The sequence below is a fragment of the Ahaetulla prasina genome, chromosome 3, assembly GCF_028640845.1.
Source record: "Ahaetulla prasina isolate Xishuangbanna chromosome 3, ASM2864084v1, whole genome shotgun sequence".
NCBI lineage: Eukaryota > Metazoa > Chordata > Lepidosauria > Squamata > Colubridae > Ahaetulla > Ahaetulla prasina.
In genome coordinates, this window is record NC_080541.1 from 111,199,203 (window position 1) to 111,220,425 (window position 21,223).

The window sequence follows — 21,223 nt, forward strand, 5'->3', positions numbered from 1 at the left end:
TGATTTCACATTGTCATTCTGGGGTACCAAGTGTAGATTAATGAGGACAAAAAGAATTTCAACAAATCTGGCTACAGCATAACAAAATTGACAAAAGTGAAGGGGGTCTGAATACTTTCTGAATACATAAGTGAAACAGGTATGTGTTGACAGTATTTGTCAGGCGTGTTCAAAACCCAAGAAAGAAAATCCCAACTCCATGTTTATAGAGAAAGGTACTTTTACTGAGTATGAACTGAATGCAACAAAAGAAAAGCAAGGTCTGAGGCAATAGGTGCGAAAATTAGATTTTGAAAGCAATCCTAAATCCCTCCTCCCAAGGAACCAGGTTAAATTTCCAATCCACATCTCCCCAAGGTATCATGTGGGGCTCTTCTTCAGACGGGCCCCATCTCTCTGGTATGCCGGAACGGTTGACCTTGACAGCTATCAGTTCCTTTCACAGCTGCTTGAGGCCTGTGAGAAGTTTCCTCCCTTTTCTCGAGACATCTCCACCAGCTTGCCTCCCCCCCCCACCCATATACCAGCAAAACCTCCCCCCTCCCGTTACAATAGCAGCTGATAGCAAGCAAGCATCTGTTGTGACCCAGGCCCAAGTAGGTAGTAATAAACTTAGTCTGTGGAAAAACAAACTTTATTCTGAGAGCATATGCACCAAGACAAATTCCTTGTGTGTCCAATCACACTTGGCCAATAAAAAATTCTATTCTATTCTATTCTATTCTATTCTATTCTATTCTATTCTATTCTATTCTATTCTATTCTATTCGAACAGCTGGGAATTACTTCATATTCAGCATCATTCAACTCAAAGTAAAACAAATGCCTGCCAACACAAATTCCTCAATTATCTCACAAACCTTAGCCCAATTAGACAAACTGCCAAAGGCCCTTCCTGGCAAATGTCCAGAAGCCACAAAAACAAAGACGTATACAAAGCGAAGACGAAGCAGAAAACGCAGCTACAATGTTGTTTTCCGGCAAAGCTGAAACACAGGTGCTGGTCTGTTTTAAGCCTTATGGGAGGGTCAGTCATCTCTTGGCCCTACTCCCGAGTTGTCCTCTCTGCTTGAGCTGCTCTTGCCTTCTGGCAGCTCTTCTCATGCGTGCATTAGGAACAGGCTCCTCCTGTTCCTCTGCCTCATTACTATCAGTCTTTGGAGGCTCTGGAGTCCGCACCTCACTTCCCGATGGCCCTGGCCTCACCTCAGCCTCATTGCTGTTCGATTCTGTTGCCAGTTCTATAGGCTGCTGACGGACCACAACAGCATCATAGGCAGAGGCTGACATTCGGTCCTCCTGGAGAAAAGATGTTAGTCCTAGAAAAGAAAAGAAAGTAATATAGACAGCGTAGATATACTCTAGATGATGACACCCTCCAAGCAGTTGATAATGTACATAAATAATCATCTAAGGCTTCTCTGGATATTTCCTATGAAACAATTGTATATGTTTTGCGGCTTTAAATCCCACTCATTCACCCATTCAGAATAAGAGGGGGAAAGTGTTTCCACGCCACCAGATACTGCACTTTACCTCTACATCTTCAAGAGTCAAGGATTTCTTTGATCTCAAAATGTTGTTCTCCTTCAATGAGGAGAGGCACTGGAGGGGTTTTCGATTTGGACGAATTGAGGAAGTCTGTACAGTTTTCAGTAAGCTAACATGGAACATTGGGTGAACTCTCTGGTGGGTTTTGGTAACTCTAATTGTACCATGACTGGGTTTACTATTCGCATGATGGGAAAAGGGCCTACATATTTGGGTCCCAGTTTTTCCAATTTCTGGGTAGTTTGCAAGTACTTAGTAGAGAGGAAAACCTTATCCCCCATCTGGTATTCTTTTGGGATGGCCCGTTTCTTATCAGCCTGCTTCTTATGGGCTTTGTGGGCCTCATCTAATGCTTTACGAGCTACTGGCCAGGTAAACTGAAATTGTTCGATCCATTCTGCCAAGGATGGTATTGGGGTTTTCTCCTGTGGTAATTCTGGGATAGCACAAATTCCTGGCCAGATACCACTTTGAATGGTGTAAACCCAGTACTGTTGTATATGGAATTATTATATGCCACCTTTGCAAACGGCAGTAGGTCTGCCCAGTTATCTTATTGATAATTTACATAACATCTGAGGTTTTGTTCTAATACCGAATTAGTCCTCTCACAAGCCCCATTTGTCTGAGGATGGTGGGTGGAGCTTAACCCCTGGGCGGAGCCTAATAACCTCAGGCACTCCCTCCAAAAGTGGAAGGTGAACTGAACCCCTCTATCAGATATAATTCATTCTGGGACATCATGTAAATGATAGACATGTTGGATAAACAGTTTAGCCAACATCTAAGGGAATCTTGGACAGGGTACAAAGTGCACCTATTTTGAGAACAAGTCCGTAATCACCCAAATGACTGTATTTCCATTACCTTCTGGTAATTCCACAATAAAATCCATGGATATATCCTTCCAAGGGGCCCCAAATCTGGCTACAGGTGGCTTCCCAAGTGGTCTTTTTGCCGAAGTGCATATAGGACAACTGGCAACATATGCCTCTATGTCTTTCTTTTTGGAGGGCCACCAGAATTGTCGTTTAACTAAATGTAAAGTTTTCACAAATCCAAAACTTTTGCATCGTGGGATTGTTGTAACACTACTCCCCTTAGGCTGGCAGGGACATATAGCTTCGCTCCGACCTATGCGAGACCATTATGAACAGTACATTCATTTCCGTGGGAGGCGAACCACTCATCTGTTTTTAGTGCATCCCTTAATTGGTTGGTTCACCCCTCGTTTGGGCCCTGGTGACTACCGGAGCTGCCAGTTATCTTTTTCTTTTTGTACAAGTTTTTATTGATTTTTTAATTTCCCCCCTCCACGCATACACAATTCATGAACAGAGTATTGACCATATCATCTTATACAATTCACAATATTCAAATATATTTTTCTTAGTTACAATTTTTGCCAATATTTTTTTTCATAGTTTTTTTATTCATTTCCTAACATTTCCTTGCTCATTTTATTAAATCACATCTTTTATCGACCTCATTTTCTAATTTCTCAATTTTTATTCATATTCATTCCCTTTCATTCCTTTTTTTTTTTTTAACTATTTCAATTTTTATCCTTCAAATATTTTCCGGGTTGTCTTTCCTCCATTTCCTTTTCACAGCAATCTTTTCTTCTCCTTTCACTCCTTTCACTACCTCCTTTCTTCGTACCTCCTTTCTTCTCCTCTCCTCTCCTCCTCCTTCTCTACTTCCCTTTTCTTTCTCCTCCTCCACCCTACTTCCTCCCTATCTAACCTTCTCTCCTACTCTTATTTCCCTTACCTTACCTCCTCTCCTCTTCCCTTTCTTCTTTCTCTCTCCTTCCACCTCTCTCCTTGTCTCTCTCCATTGATGTATTTATTTTCAATATCTCTAGTGTCCAGACAGCCCCAATTCTCTCATTTTATTCATATTCATTCCCTTTCATTCCTTTTTTTTTTTTTAACTATTTCAATTTTTATCCTTCAAATATTTTCCGGGTTGTCTTTCCTCCATTTCCTTTTCACAGCAATCTTTTCTTCTCCTTTCACTCCTTTCACTACCTCCTTTCTTCGTACCTCCTTTCTTCTCCTCTCCTCTCCTCCTCCTTCTCTACTTCCCTTTTCTTTCTCCTCCTCCACCCTACTTCCTCCCTATCTAACCTTCTCTCCTACTCTTATTTCCCTTACCTTACCTCCTCTCCTCTTCCCTTTCTTCTTTCTCTCTCCCTTCCACCTCTCTCCTTGTCTCTCTCCATTGATGTATTTATTTTCAATATCTCTAGTGTCCAGACAGCCCCAATTCTCTCATTTATTATACATATTTTTCAAACCTCCTCTCCTATTTTTTAAACCTTAACATTGTCTTCATCTTATTCCATTTATATCATACAGTCAATTAGTACAACTTTCCACCTCTTATTTTCTTAACATTTCTATTCAAAATTCAATATTTATTATTTTCTTCCAACAGTGCACTTCATTTACTAACATTTCAATTTTATTCCCTTTTACATCTTAATTTCAATCATCTTCATTTATAAACCATGCCATTCCAAATTTCCTCTGCTGGATTTTCCATTCTCTTATATATTTAAAATTTGTTTCTTAATCATCAACTTTAATTCTTACTCATTCCATGCATTGTCAAAAACACACACAAAAAAAGGAAGCAAGTCTATCACTACTTTATTTTATTTTATGAAGTTTTTTTTCTTTTTCTTTTATGTACACTGAGAGCATATGCACCAAAACAAATTCCTTGTGTGTCCAATCACACTTGGCCAATAAATTCTATTCTATTCTATTCTATTCTATTCTATTCTATTCTATTCTACTTTAATTTCTTTTCTTTTATTCATTTTTCTCCTACTTCTAACCATTTTCTTTCAGTCTCTCCCAGATCCCATCTCTTAATATTTTTCTCCCTTTCTTCCCTTCTTTCATCTTCTTCTTTCTCCCTTTCTTGCTTCCTCTTTTCCACTTTTCTCCAACTTTTACTCTTTTGATGTCCCCCCTCAATTTTTCTCTATTTCCTCCTCTTCTCTTTATTCTATCCCTGCTAACCCCAGTGTAATCATCTGTTTTTTTTCACTCTTTTAGTTTTCCTTCTCAATCTTTTCATTTTTGCTTCCCCACCTTCTTAAAAAAAGTTTCTTTCCCTCTCTCCATTTTTTCACTATCAATCCCAATATGATCATCTATATTATCCTCACTTTTTTTTTCTTTTTCTTTTTCAGCATTATATCTCATAATTTTCTCATCTTCCCTTTTTTATTTTTAAGCCACAATTCTGCTTGTTTGTTTCCCTTAATAGACTCTTGGACCATCTGAAGCATCTCCCATAATTCCTCCCAATTCTCCATATTTTCAATACAAGGAGAAAAACTTTTTAAATTTATTTATCTTAATTTGTATATAGTCTAAATTCAAATGTATTACTTTAACTTAATCCAAATTCAGTTCCACATAATATCTCTTCTTCTTTTTTTCTGGAAAAGTTCAATTCAAATACATTTTTAATTTAAGTCTTTATTGGTTCTAATCACCCCCTTTTTTTTTACAATCTCACAACAGCTGTTAAAACAACGCCTCCTCCTGATTTTCCCACGTTGATCTGAATGATGTGATACTTTCTTTCCTCCAGCAGATGTCTCTTTCCAATTCACAAATGCTTCAGCAACAAAATGTCACTTGTTAAAGTTAAACCACAAAATTTATTATTTCCTTTCTTAATCCTTTTGTTAGCAGCTGATGTTTTCCTTCAATTTTCTGTCCCTTTTAGTATTTGATCTCTTCCAAAGCCAAATTTAAATTCAGATGGAAAGTCCTTTTTGGGGCTTTAATTACAAAGTTCCGTTTTACTTTTATTTTTCTTCTATTTGTACTTCCACATGCCAATTTAGCCGCTGATTCCAAATTGAAGACTTCTTTTAAGCTTTAATAAGTTTCCTTCTTACCTATGAGTTGGCAAATCACTTTTCCGGTAAGAAAACTCCATTCAATCTTCTCTCCTGCTCCAATCTCTTTGTGTGGCCGCCCCAGCTTATGACAACTCTAATGGCTGTCTTCCCATGCTGCAGTTTTTCACCCTCCGAGAGCCTCCATGTGGGCCCTGCACTTACCTGGCATCCAAAACAGGCCACATGGAGACTCCCGAGTGGGGCAGGGCGGGATGAGTGGGGCCAGCCAGTCCTTGCAACTACCGGTTCGGTAAATCAGATGTAAAATTAGCATCCGGTTCCCCCAAACTTCTCCGAACCAGCTGAATCCCACCTATCTATCTATCTATCTATCTCACCATCTATCTAAACTCTTGTTCCGATAACCTTTAATTGGGAAAAGCAGTGCATCATAGGGCAATAATTTCTGAAGAAAAGTTCCTTAAATGAGCCTTCTGCTGACTGCCAGTTGCCTGCAATTTTGCAGTTCAAATCTCACTAAGCTCAAGGCTGACTCAGCCTTCAATCCTTCTGAGATATGTAAAATGACCCAAATTATTGGGGGCAATATACTGGCTCTGTAAACTGCATAGAGAGAGCTGTAAAGCACTGTAAAGTGGTATATACTGTAAGTCTAAGTGCTATTGCTATTGCTAAATGGTCTGAATTTAAAGAGTGTGTCCAGATCCAGGAACCATGGATTGGACAAGGAAATGAAATTTGGGGAAATTGTGATTGCTTCTGTACTCTTGGGCTGCTGCTGTGATCTCATGATGCTCATTTTGAATGTTCTTTGACAATTTTCAAATGACTTGCAATTTCTTGCCTGTAGGGAAGGGAAGGAGAAGAATAGAAAGGGGAGGGAGGAACAGGGAGAAGGGGATCCCCATGCACTTTCCCCAATCTATACCACATGCTCCCCCACATGCTCCCCCAACCCACATCCCTTATGGCACCTCTTAAACACACCCTTTCAACCACCCCTGTGCATCATCCATGATTTGAACAGCATCTCTCATATAGTCTTACACACCCAGGCACCCTATTCCTTACACACCATTCCTCCACAAATTTCCTGATCTGTCACAGACATTTGCACCCTTCCTAATTCATGTTGCCCCTCCCCCTATGCAGTGTCCCTGACCCTTGTGCACATGTGCCCACTCCTCTTGCCTTTTGTGGCACTTCTCATGCATCCGCACATACCATTTCCAACCCAACATCTTGTTTCCTCCCCCATCTGGCAGTAACCACTTATCTGTCTGCTGATCTATCCTTGCAATTTCCTGCTGACTGCCTCATTGATTTTCTCTCTACAAGTTTACAAGAAAAGTAAATGGTGAAGCTGGCAGGAATTAGAGGGAGGGAGGGAGGGAGGGAGGGAGGAAGGAAGGAAGGAAGGAAGGAAGGAAGGAAGGAAGGAAGGAAGGAAGGAAGCTTTCTAATACTCACTGTCAGTTCAATGGGGAAGCGTATGGATCATTGGAAGTTACTCCCACTCTCACTGCTTTTTTCCTACCTGCGGTCATTTTATTCCTCTGTTTGGTAAGGAAATATCTCTGAAACAACAATCCAGCAGGACACCAGTTGCTAGTTAATGTGTTCCATATTCTACCCTGATATAGACAGTTGAAACATCTTCTTTGAAAGAGCTTAAGCAAATGGATTTATTTTATTTTATTTGTTATACTACGGTACCAACCATAGAACTTAATTTATAGTAAAAACTATAATGGTTCAGTATGTAATGCTTTACAACATTGGTATATGTACCGGTCTTTTCCAATCTCTACGCCATATGGTTTTGTTTCATATTTGATGACACAGAACTGTTAGCACTTTAACTGCCCTTTCCCTTTTAACTTTAAATACTTCAGTGTGTATTTTATTTGAACCTGGCTGTTTCCTGTTTGACAGTTGGTCCATTGCATTTCTTATATCCCTTCCTAGTAGAGTTGCCCCTGAATATATACTCATTCTACAAATATTAAGAACCTTATGTTTATTAAACCCTTCTGTAAAGAAATGAGGGAATTCTTACAAATGTGCAGGGTGGGATAGCTACTGCTCCAGAATACTGAACAAATTTTATAGGAATCTTGATAGTTTAGAAAAATAAGCTGAAAATAATAGAATGAAATTTAAATTTCTTCAGTTAGAAAAAGAAATGAAATGCACAAATACAAGTACAAGATGGGGAATAACTAGCTTGACAATTGCAAGAATAAAAGGGTAATATAGGCCACCATCTCTTCAGTAAGAAGGGGTCACATTGGAAAGGTTAGACTTATGGATGGGCCTGTCACTTTCTGAATCTGTTCTTCCACTCACCCTATTGCATTTCTTTATGCAATCATGCACCAGTGGTTTTAAAAAACAAATTGGCATGGCTGCCAGGATATAGCCACTTAAAGTATGATGAAACGACATAAAAGGAAATCAGATTGGAACTTTGAATCTGAACAGACATAATACCACTGCTCATTTCACAAAGTTCATAATGTAGAAGATGGATATTGGTGAATTTGTTTATCGAAGTAATATTAATATCAGAAAAGTTAGTTTACTTATTGGGGTGGTGGTCTTTGTATACATACTAAGAATAAGCTTTGATACAAATTATGTGAAGAAATCAAGGCAGTATATACCTAAAATCAATCAATAAAAATGTACATTTCTTTCATTTTGCTTCTATTGTACTTTTCATATATTTGATTTGCTTTGTTTCTTCTTAGATCTCAGAATGGAGATGAAAATGGAACTTGGCCAAACAATCAATTTGATACTGAAATGCTTCAGGCTATGATTTTAGCATCAGCAAATGGTCAGTTTCCACAAATAATCTAGCCTATTTTAGTACTGCATTCTTATCCCTCCTGACAACCCTTTAAAATTAGTATAAAATGTACTGCAAAAGATTTGTGTTTGATGACAAGAAAGCTTAAGTGTCTCTTAAGTAAAACTAGTCAATGGTCACTGTATATTATAAAAAATATTATATTAAATATAGTCATAGAATGAGATTGGATGGTTTGGAACCATATGTAAGTCTGAGAAGTCTTTTTGTGTTTTAATTGCACTGTAAAATAGATATTAGTATGCATATTGAAATCTAAGGCTTAGAAGTTATAAATTGGTACGGGTAGTCCTTGACGTATGACCAATATGGAGCCCAAAATTTCTACTGCAAAGTAAGACATTTGGTAAGTGAGTTTTGCCCCATTTTACAACCTTTCTTGCCACAGTTATTAAGCAAAATCAGTACAGTTATTAAATTAGTAACATGGTTGTTAAGTGAATATGGTTTCCCCATTGACTTGGCTTGTCAGAAGGTCACAAAAAGTGATCACATGACCCTGGGACACAGCAACTATCCTAAATATGACTCAGTTGGCCAAGCATTAAATTTTGCTCACATAACCATGGGGATTCTGCAGTAGTTGTAAGTGTGAAAAACATTCATAAGTCACTTTTTTCAATGCCATTGTAACACTAAATGATGTAAGTCAAGAACTACCTGACTACCAGAACTTGCTAATTCCTGTATTGTGTACTATTTCCTTATTTTACATTCTTGGAATACTTACCAATTCTGGATATAAAAGTTTTTTTTTGTTTTTTGTTTTTTTGTTTTTTGCAAAATTTTTTTATTTTTCCATAATAATTCCCACAATTTGACCAGTGTACAATACAATCACTTATCCAACAATCAGTCCTATACTCAAATTATACTCAGTCAGAGCTGCTCGACTGCCACTCCCCCCTTTAATCCTTTCTTCCCTTCTCATCCTTCTTAAACTTCCCCCACCACCTTCTCCTCGCTTTCCTACTTCCCCTCCTCTTTCCCACTTCTCACTACCATCCTTTCTAACCCTCTATCTCCTTCTTCTCCTCCTCCTATCCTTTCTTCTCCCTTCCTTCTTTCCTCCCTACCCACCTACCTACCTACTTTCTTCCTTCTTTACTCCTCTTTCCTTACCCTTTCCCTTCGGGAGTGTTTGCCGAGCAGTCCCGACATTACACCATTCCAACTTGTTTAATTCTACCATTATTCCTGTACAATGGCAACCAATCAATTTATAGTCTTCCCCTTCCCCGCCTCCTTCCCCCCCCCCCCCCGAGACTTCCCAGAACAGAATACAGGGTATTGTAACTAACAAACATAATCTAAAATATAACATAAAACATATTCCATTTCACACCATCACACTATCAATTCCCTTCTTTCTTAAACTAATACATAATAATTCCTAACTTCACTCAAAAACTAATTGATATTTTTTAATCTGATACTTATTTTGAATATAATCAATCCACTTCCTCCATTCCAATATATATTTTTCTTGTGTACAGTCTTTCAAGTAGGCAGAAATTTTTGCCATTTCTGCTAAATTTGATACTTTACTAATCCATTCTCCAATTGTAGGTAAGTCTTCTTTCTTCCAATATTGTGCAATCAATAATCTTGCAGCAGTTATTAAATTCAGAATCAGTTTTGTCTCTATAACAGTGCAATCTGAGATTATTCCTAATAAAAGAACTGTGGAACAAACTTGATCTTCTTTTTCAAAATGTTCTGCATAATCCACCATATTTTTAATCCAAAAGGCTTTAACTTTTTTGCAAGTCCACCATATATGATAATAGGTAGCATCCTCACAATCACATCTCCAACATTTTGCTTTCACATTTGGATACATACATGACAGTTTTTTAGGATCTAAATGCCATCTATAAAACATTTTATAAAATTTTCTTAAATTTTGTGCTTGCGTGAATTTAACATTCCTCACCCAAATTTTTCCCATGTTTCTAACATTATAGGTTGTTGAAAATTTTGTGCCCATTTTACCATACAATCTTTAACCAACTCCATTTCTGAATCAATCTCAACCAATACATTATATAATCTCTTTATATGCTGTTGACCTTGATCTTTTATTTGTTTTACCAGATTATCATCACTTTGCCTTATACCAATTTTCTGATCTATTTTCCATCTAGATTGCAATTGTCCATACTGGAACCATGTATAATTTCCTCCTTCATCCTCAATTTCTCCTAGATTTCAACTGTAATTCCCCTTTTCCATAGACAAAAGCTCTTTGTAAGTGATAACTCCCATTTTTTGTAATATATTTATATTCTCTATCATATGTCTGGGGATGGTCCATATTGGTATCTTTCCATCTAACTTATATTGATATTTTTTCCAAATCCTCAACAACGCACTTCTGACCATATTATTCTTAAATGTCTTATCAATTTTCTTGTCATATATTACATATGCATGCCATCCATATAACAAACCATAACCTTCTATATTCAAAATCCTTTCCTCTGTTAAATTAATCCAATCAGAAATTAAAGTTAAAACAACTGCATCATAGTACAATTTCAAATTAGGCATTTTAAACCCCTCTTTCCCTAACGTCTTGCATTATTTTTAACTTTATCCTCGGTTTTTACCCTTCCATACAAATTTATTAATCCTTTTGCCATTCTTGTAAATTTGCATCTTTCTTCAAAATTGGAATCATTTGAAACAAAAATAAAAATCTAGGCAAAACATTCATTTTATAGCTGCCACTCTTCCCAACAATGATAATTGTAACTTCTTCCATTTCTCCATTTCTTTAATTACTTTTCCCCACAATACCTCATAATTGTTTTATATAATTTTACATTCGATGCTGTAATGTATACTCCTAAGTATTTAACCTTTTAACTACTTCATATCCAGTTATTCTTTCTAATTCTTCCTCTGATGTGTATTCATATTTTTAATTATCATTTTGTCTTCTGTTGATTCACTTTAAACCCAGATACCTTACTATACTGATCAATTGTCTCCATCAAATATACAGCTGAATGTATTGGTTGAGATAAAGAAACAACCAAATCATCTGCAAACGCTCTTAATTTATAATCTTGATTTTTAATTCTAATTCCTTTTATTCGATCTAAACCACGTATCTTACTCAATAATATTTCCAAAGTTAGAATGAATAATAATGGTGACAAGGGACATCCTTGTCTAGTCCCTTTCTCAATCTTGAAAGATTCTGTTAATCCACCATTTACTATTATTTGAGCTGTTTGCTTTTGATATATAGCCTTAATTGCTTGAATAAAATAATCCCCAAATTGCATTTTTCTATTACTTTAAACAAAACTGCCAATCCAATCTATCAAAAGCTTTTCGGCATCCAAAAAGAGGAATGCTGCTGAAACCTGGCTGTTTCCTTCCAAATATTCAAGTAAATTTACAATTTGTCTCATATTATATCTCATCTGTCTCCCCTTAATAAATCCTGATTGGTCATTATGAATTAATTGATTCATCAGTGGCATCAATCTATTCGCTAGTATCTTAGCAAATATCTTATAATCAGTATTTAAAAGCGATATTGGCCTATAATTCTCTGGTTTAACACCATCTCGATCTTCTTTAGGTATTAATGAAATAAAAGCTGTCCTCCATGAAGGAGGAGCTTCTCCCTTTGTATTCTGTTAAATAACTCCTTAAGTGGTACAATCATCTCATTTTGTAAATTTTTATAATAAGTAGTTGTCAAGCCATCTGTACCTGGTGCTTTATTCGCTTTAAGCTGCTTAATTGCAAACACTATTTCCTCTGAAGAAATTAATTGATTCAACTCTTCCCTTTGATCTACTGTAATTTCTAAAATACCGTGGTCCTGTAAATATCTATCTATATCTTTATCACTAATCACATCTCTAGAATATAACTTAGTATAATATTCTAAAAAAGCTTTTTTAATCAAATTTTGCTGATATACTTCCTTACCTCTATATTCTATTTTATCAATTATACGTCGTTTCTGTTTCTTTCTTAATAAATATGCTAACCACCTTCCAGGTTTATTAGAATTATTAAACAAATTATGTCTTACATATTGTAAATTAGTTGCCACCTGATCTGCCATTAACATATTAAATTGACCTCTTAATATATTTATTGACTCTTTTGTTTTACTATCTCCTGGATTGCCTACCAATAACTGCTCCTTCCTTTTAATTTCCTCTTCTAGTTCTTTTCGCCTTTTGTGCACAAAAGGTGGATATAAAAGTTTTTATGCTTTTTGATAAACTTTGTTTCATGATTTGGTTCTCTGTATGTATGTTAACTATTCCATAAACTGAAACAAAATATTGAATGAATTTATAACATGAATAATAAAAAGTACAGTGATCAAATATTCTGTTCTCATATTTCAGTGGAAGGGATTTTAAAGAATATGAAATTAGTTTATTTTGCTCTTAAAATGAAGTAAATCAGGCAGCATATAAATTTAAATAATGATAATAAGATAAGAAAGAAAAAAGTTTGGATAAAAGTCTGGATAATTGGATGCAATTACAAAATTTCTGGAACATCACTTCAACACCATCAGCATTGACAAAATCACTATCAGTCTATTGCAAAAAGCAGCTTTACTTGGAACAGTTTACATCCTGCAATGATATCTTTAACATCATCAAACAATACCAGCTCCTTGAGAAGAATTTGATAGCCAAATCCAGTCTGATATTTTCTATCTGACTGTGCAACCAACCATAAGTATAACAGATTTCTCAGAGAGAATTTAGGTACATATTATAGATATACTTCAGCAACTAAAACATTATTTCATATGGTCTGTCCTATTACTGCACTTGGGGTTGAAAGTCTAGCATTAATTATTGTGGATTAAGGATTTATAAATTGTGCCAAGCTGAATTCCATAGTATTTCAAACTTATTAAGACATACAGCATTGTGATACTTTGTGAATGTTGATAGCTAAAATAATAATTATACAATACTAAAGGAAAAAATCTCAGTGCTTGAATTAAATTTTTGTTTTGAATAAAGGGAGAAGGAAAAGGTCTTTCAAGATGTTCAAAATTATTATAAGGTTTTAAAACATGGTATAATATTAGATCTGGGTGTTATTGTTATTATTGTTGTTTCAATTTTGTTGATTGATTTTGTTTTAATCTTTTTAAACAGTAAGTCTATATGTGCACATTATGCCAACCCTATATATATTTTGGAAGCTCCAGAGACTGGAATACATTATTGGAGAGGCAATATATGTTACTTCTCTCACCAGAGGAGCTAATAATACAGGATTTTTTTCAGGGAATTCAGGCAATTGTTCTTCATGTTTCAAGAAGATATTAGAAATTTATTTAGATATGCTTATATAATCTAACCTTTTCTCAAACATATTCCTCTTGAATTGCAGGGAAGAGAAAATTTTCTTTTCAGTCAAATCTGCATATATATGACATTATTCAAGTATTGCTTTAAAATCTATTTATTTCCTCTCTTCCTGTCCTAATACTCTTGCAGAAGCTGCTGCCGCTGCTGCGGCTAACCCAGATGGAAATTCTACTCTGGGAGGAGGAGCAACAGCAGGTACCATGGGGCTCAGCACCAGGTACGGCCCCCAGTTCACCCTTCAGCATGTTCCTGATTATAGACAGAATGTGTATATCCCTGGGAGCACAGCTACCCTCTCCAATTCCGCAGGCAAACGTGATGGAAAACCAGCAGCCTCTGGAGGGGGAAATAAGAAGAAGTCAGGAAAGAAAGAGAAGAAGTAGGATTCACAGGATAACACAGCCACTTCCACGTAAATCTAAAGGGCAGACTCTTCCAGCACTCCCCCAGTTCATATCCTAGGATGGAAGATGAATGTGAATTTGTGGTTAAACTTTTTTTAAAATATGGAACATTGTGAATGTACATTGTTGTTGTCATCTAAGTTTATGAGTAGATGTACTGCTGTTATTCATGAAGAAAAATATCTGAATAATAACAAATACAGTGTATACTCTTTCGAGGACAATGTAATATGCAAGGGTGTCAGATCTTTGAAACATTTTCTTTCCTAAAGATCTGCATCACCAACAAAATTTAGGATGGGCTCTGCTCATTGTAAATAATTATTCTGAACAGAGTTTTTTTATTTATATAAGTTCCTCCATTTTTACAATTCTCACTTTTCCAAATTTTGATAGAAGTTCTTGGGGGGAGGGTTAGACATCATTTCAGCTGGAATCCTTGTTATGATATTGATAGGGAGTGCTTTAATTCCTGCTTTGTTTTAAAAGAAATGTGTATCCTGTATTATTATAAGAGAATGAGATTCAGCTACATTTATCTTTTTTACAAGTTTAACCAATGATGGCCAGAAAAAAATTAAACTGATGTTGTAATTTCTGAGAAGCAAGGAGTGCATTGCAATGGGAAAATTTTCATGCACAGAACATGTCATAGATATAAGCAAGACAGAGAACACTGCCACTCATGGTTGATATACAGTGATCTCTAAAGAGGCAACACATCTCATCACAGTATATATATACTAAATGTTTTGTAGAAAAAGTTGAAGAAAAAAGTCATTCACTTGTGAGCATAGTGAACTACTGCTCATATCTTTGCTTGACTCCTGAGGGAGATGTCTTTGTTAACTGGATGAGCTCTGCTGATCTTATAAGTAGAACATTAAAAATAGAATGCTTCACATTTTTCTGCACATCAAACTGCATGCAAATCACTTCACATTTACAGGACAGCTGACTTCACACTCAAGTTTGAATTGGGAAATTTATTGCATGACATGAACAGCATGTTAATATGCTCTCAAGTGCCCACATCAGCACTGTCTGTGAGTTAAGGTTCACAAACAAGATGCATTGCCCTTCCTCAGAGAGATTGGGAAGTTTGTGTATTTCATTTCTCTGTGCAGTATAGCCAAAAACCAATAGTTGGTTTGTTGGTCTTCACAATTTGATATTAAATAGAAAGTGGCTGATTTGGGACAGCTAAGGGACCAGGTCCAATTAAGGTATACTTGAATTAGAACTGGACAAATTGCAAAGCCAATCACTTGATTCCTGAATTTTTATAAATATTAAATAAATGACATTGTATCGATGCAATCAAGCAATTTGAGGCCCTTACCACTACCTCTTCTTGGATATGAATAGACTTTAAAATATTAAAAATACAATTTGCGTTACTATGTTTTGAAATTGCTAAATTTACTCTTTTAACTGCATCATTTCATAGCCTAGTATGGACAAGAAGTGAGGTTTCCTAACTCTGGCCCATTCGATAATGTAATGGCATTCTGAGTCAGGTGCGAAATTGTAATGTTGCTTGGCAACATTGGCTGTCTTTCTAGATATATTGTAGTTTCCTGTACTATCTCATGATTTTCTTTATTGGAACAAAGGAGCCATAAAGAATCAGAGGAGCATATTTCCAACATGGAAGGTGAACCACTAGTCCAAGAACCTTTTTTACATTGTAATAGCTTGCTTGAAATAGTCAAAACAGGTCAGTCTATGACAAGTTTCCGAAGTTGCCTCCCAAACTGATTGGCTATGTTGTTGTCACCGCTAAGAGCATTTTATGAACTATTTGATGCTTTCCCTGTGTCTAGAAAGTAGGACTTGTCTTCAAGACGTTTTTGTCTACATATGGGTTTTATAGTGATCCCAAACACTTCTCCATCAACTTTTTCTTTGGTGACTGCACTAGAAACAGTTTACATAGTGAAATAGACAACAAACTAGTGAGATGTTCTGTAGCATGAGCCACATTTAAATAAATGAGAGCTCAATAGTCCTCCTGTCACACAGCTCCCATTTATCTCAATGCAGTTTGTGCAGGTACACCTCTGCTGGGTTGTGCCTAAAGCTTCTTATGTAATCGAGTAGTTAACATGTGACCTTTCCCAAAGTACTGTAGATGAATCTTAGTTAACCTTGTTTATTTTTTCATCTACAACTGAAAATAGTGTAGTAGTGCGTAGTGATGTGAGTTTTTTATTTGTTTAATCTCAGTAATTGAGTAGTGAACATCAGTATTTTATATTATTTTGGATCTTCATGTGTGTTTATTGTGCTTTTAATTGTATGTGAATTGAAACACACTTACTTGTCCCTCCAATGTGTCTAATATTGAGTTATACTTATATATTATATATATGCTTATATCCTTCTTATATCCATGTAACTGATATTGATGTGTTAACACGCAAGTTTTATACTCTAATATTTATATTGCTTTTTTCTTTGAGAAAAATAAAATCTTTTCTTCTGATGTGCTGTTACTGGTATGGCATGTTTCTAGTGAACAGGGTTTGAGTTTTAAAAATCTGGAAAAATATGTGGGTGCAAGCACACTTAAACAAGAGAGTGTAGACTTTTATAATGCCACTCTTCTAAAAATGTTATATTTAGAAATAGAAAAAGAAATGTGTTCTATAAGTTAACATTCTATTCTTTGGGCAAAAGATTCTGGACATACAGCCTGGATATGGATAAAGAAATTAAGCAATGACAGATAAACAATGGCAACTATCATATGAATGTCAAATTAGGCATCTTTATTATGGGGCCCAGACGAGACAATATAGAACAAATATATGACGCAAAATAAAAAGGCCTGTAATTGTGCCTAGTCTAATTTGCATTTGGCAATGCAGAAATCCCACAGTTACAAATTTAGCAATGGCAAGAGTTGTTTTAGGATCTGTATCCACCAAAAGAAGCTGAACATTAGATTAGTCTGTCTATCCAGGCAATGGGCTAAAAAGAGTACCTCATCAACAATTTCTTGGTGTAAATTAAAATAAAGCAAAACATGAGCGTGTCTTCACAATCCTATGCTGCATCAAGTTTTTTGGAATTTACCCTCCAGCATTGTTAATAACAAGATACTTAGTTCAAATTGTGTGAAAGTTCTACAAAATTTTTAATTTGTATTTTGGTCAAGATACAATGCTAGTTTAAAATTTGAAAAAATGGATAAATGTCCATGCTGTGTTCTGGGTAAGAGTTTACTATATTTCATTTGTAATTTTGTATTGAGAATCCTTTGAGAATTACGATAGCCTATTGTAGTCTCCAGGAATCCTCTGATACAAGATGCAGATACTCTATTTAAGGTGCCAATAATAGCTGTCATTTAAAAAAAAATTTCAGAAACCACATTAGCATCCCTGCCTCATAATTAACTCATTTTTTTGAAATCAGTGTTCCTTACAAAAATGGTTCAATAATCTCACAACTCTTCTAAGCCTTGTTAATACCTGCAGCCTCGCAGCAGCATTGGCATAAAATAGTATAGCTATTAGTCAACTTACCATTGTGAGGGTGAATGGGGTAGAAGTGTTTCTGATATAAATATTCTACCAATACATTGTGAAAAGCCACCCAGTTACCCTGTGATAAGATGGGCAGCCAATAAATTAGATAAATAAAATAAAGTTGAACAATAATGGGACTAAATATCTTTGTGATTCATGGCATTTCATCCAAGGTTGTATTACTGGTGATAATAATGTAACTAGTCCTCTGGCAAGTGTGAATCTTGAAAGGCTGGAATATGCTGAATCAGGTCTTTTTTTCCTGTTTATCAGTGTGACTAGCTGAGAAATTGGTATTCCAGCCCATTTTCCAAAATGCATATTTAGTTAGCAACAGTTTGTACTTTCCATTGAAATTTTGGGCTCTGACTGCCCCAGTCCTCCGTGGACCTCCATGACTAAAGAATGCAGTGTTTGGGGCACTCGGATGTGATATGACAGGCTATTTTTGACCCTGTCCCATTTGTTCTGGATGCCGAAGAGTTAGTAAAAATTAAATACTAAAAGGGTCATATTCTTAAATATTATGTTTCTCTAATACATCCATTGTTTGCTATTCATTCTCACAATTCTGGGAAGCTTGCAGGAAATACAATGAACTATTAAACTGGTCCTAAAACCAATAATTACAGTTAAAAAATATTTAATGCAAAATTAATTTTAAAAAAACCTGCTGCTACTATCAGGCACATCTGAATGATCTCAGAAGGACGATAATCCCCATTTTGCAAAATACCAAGACAAACATCTAACATCAGGAGTGGGGCAAACTGTTACAGAGAGGGGGCTTTTACTGAATCTAGGAAAATATCTGAACCAACACCATTTTTCTGAGATTTTAATTGCCCTTTGTTAACTCATCAAATCTCTTACCGATTCCAGGCACCAGATTGAGATTTCCAGAGATGTTCTGCTTGAGATGGTAAACTAGGAATTATATTGATGATATCTAATCCCAAAAGTATTGGCCAAGGACCTCTCCCAATGTTTCCATATAGATGTTAAATAAAGTAGGAAAGGAGGACAAACTCTAGGGCACTGCACATTGAATTGGCAAACGTCATAACTAGTAACTAGTCATAACTAGCTAGTTCAGGAAGGAATGAAAACACTGCATAACAGTGCCCACAATCCCAGACCCTGACTGAAAGCCTTTATTGTGGTAGATGGTAGCAAACGAGCACCAAAAGATTTAGCAGGTCAAGATTCACAAGTCATCTAATACTGTAACCAGTGGGGTCTCCATCCCGTATCTGTGTAGATTCTCAATCATCCAGGTCCAATTGCCTTTTGGGGAAAAAAAACAACTTTGGTGATCTCCATCCCAAGCTCATGCCTTAAACTATCCAGAGTCCTCTGTAATTCAAGCCCTATAGTTTTTCTAAGAAGTTAGAGATTGGATTATAATTCTCTAGGCTGGATCCAGGGGTAGCTTTTTAAGGAGGGAGTATGCCCTGCCTCATGTAAGTAACCAAAAACAAGCCACCCCACAAACACTCTACCTTGGAGTGAATGAGTGATTTATACTGCTTGGAGCTTCTCACACATCTTTTATGTTTGCAAAATCCTATGCATTCTATGAAAATATGCCTAATATCCTTTTTAATAGTCAAATTGATTGCAATTCTATATTTTTTTTAAAAGAAAAAGGACTAAGTGCAGGAGTACTGTACTAAAAGGCAGGTAGGACTAGTGAAATAAAACAAATTAGGGTTCATCTCTAAATCACAAAAAGTTCATAGAAGTAAAAAATATATGTTGTTTTAATGATCAGAAAATGAAAATATTGCTTTGCAGAGTGTTTTATGCAAAACATTCAAATAATGCATTAGGGCTGCAATGGAGACTAATCTCTGGTCCCAAGAAATTAGGAGGGAAAACTCTTCCGAGGGGCCACAGCAGCCCATAGATGAAAAAAAGACCCCAATTACACACTGCAGTACAGTAAACACAATAAAGGCACCCGGAAAATCCCTCCATACCTCAAGAATCCAGGTATTATATTAGCCTCTCTGCCTTCCAAAACACACAGTATCGCTCCATTGTTCTTCCCAACTGACCTAACAAAACATATAAAGGAAAAAGAAGGCACAAAGGGCACTAAAATGGTTCGCGGATATACCTAGGAACCTTCTCCCTACTCTGTTCCCGCAGATGAAATATACTTGGAGAGAAGCGAGGACAAAGCACCAACCCGCCCACGTCTCCCAGGTTCAAGCTTCAGCAGCCTCTGGCGCATACCGATGTTTTACAACATTGTTCGGAAATAACCGAGAAGGAGGGAGGAGGCGGATCTCTATCCAAGGAAGAACACGCCCCTCCAGTGCGTGTAGCTTCCCTACAGTCTCGCTGTGGGAAATGCAGATTACAACTGCTTTACCGGATACGCTTTGTGAATGCAGTCCCTTCGTTTTGCCTCAGATGCCAGCAAGTTGCAATCTTTCAGGCTTGAGGAGGAGGAGCGGGGAGGGAGGAAATGAGAAGAAGGTCCCTTCTCTCAATTGGAAGCCATTGTCACCTTCTTGTGACACTTTTGTACATGTGCAGAACAGTGTGCTAAAAGAGACTTGTCATTAACGAAGCAATGGAAAAAGCCCCCTCCTCACCACTTCCTCAGCTCATGACAAGATTTCCTATTGGGTGTTACAATGATTGTGTTCCCCGCGAGGAGCTGAAGTGGGGGAGTGGGCATGGGTAAAGATGTGGGTGGACTGGAGAGCCTTTAAAGGAAACGATTTGGAATGTCGATTAAAATACTTGTGGCACCAGTAAGAAGGCACACAGAATGGTCATTTGAATCACAGAATCTGTGATTGTTTACTGGTGCCATGTTCGAAGAAAAATCAGGTCTGGCTCCAAGCAGGGAGAAAGACGCTGGAAATAAAACACAGGCTGGCTGCAAAGAGAGAATGTCTCCGTTTATTTGGATGCCAGAAACTTCAGTGACAGCAGCATTTTTCTGGGGTGGCTGACAAAATGGGGTTGGAATAAGTGGGCTTTTATACATTATTTGGGGCTTTGTGATTGAGATGCCTGTTCATATGTAAGAATGTATCCTTTAATAGTTTAATGGCTGTTGCCAGATTTCTATGAGGTCATGTAGGGGTCATGGCTGGCTCTTCAGGCAAAAGGGTGTAGGAAGTTAACACCCACCTCCCTCCTAGAAGAATTAAATATTTTAGAAAATATTAAAAAGACAGAATATATTTCCCTGGATGAGAAATGGAGAAACATGTTTTAAGGACAAAGCAGCTCCCTGCAGCTTCCTGCCTCCCCCACACCTTTGTCAATGGGTCAAAGACAGAAACTCATTCTCCCCACCTTTGTCATCTGCAACACAATAGGACCCATCTAGCAACAGAAACTCACCACATGGCACCTGGGAAGATTACATCAGCCAGCAAGGCTAGCTAAGACCCCTACCCCCTGAGAGTCTGACAACCAATCAGGATACTCTTCCGGTGCCCCACGAAGTTCAAAGCTCAGAGAAAGCATAAAGCCAGGGCATGCTCAGCATCTCAGCTTTTTTTTTCTGTTCAGGAACTCAAGCCATGTGATCCTGACCACCATGTTGGAATATTATGCCATAT

General features: G+C 36.8%; 1 protein-coding gene across 1 annotated transcript in view; it reads left to right on the plus strand.

The window, feature by feature from the left end:
* LOC131194996 (cadherin-23-like) overlaps positions 1-16,585 on the plus strand; it is a 240,846-nt gene extending 224,261 nt beyond the window's left edge. The window contains exons 6-7 of the mRNA XM_058176620.1: positions 8,197-8,285; positions 13,823-16,585. Coding sequence (XP_058032603.1) covers positions 8,197-8,285; positions 13,823-14,076 — 343 coding nt within the window. The 3' untranslated portion in view covers positions 14,077-16,585. The remainder of the gene's footprint in view (positions 1-8,196; positions 8,286-13,822) is intronic.
* The last annotated feature ends 4,638 nt before the right edge of the window (positions 16,586-21,223 follow it).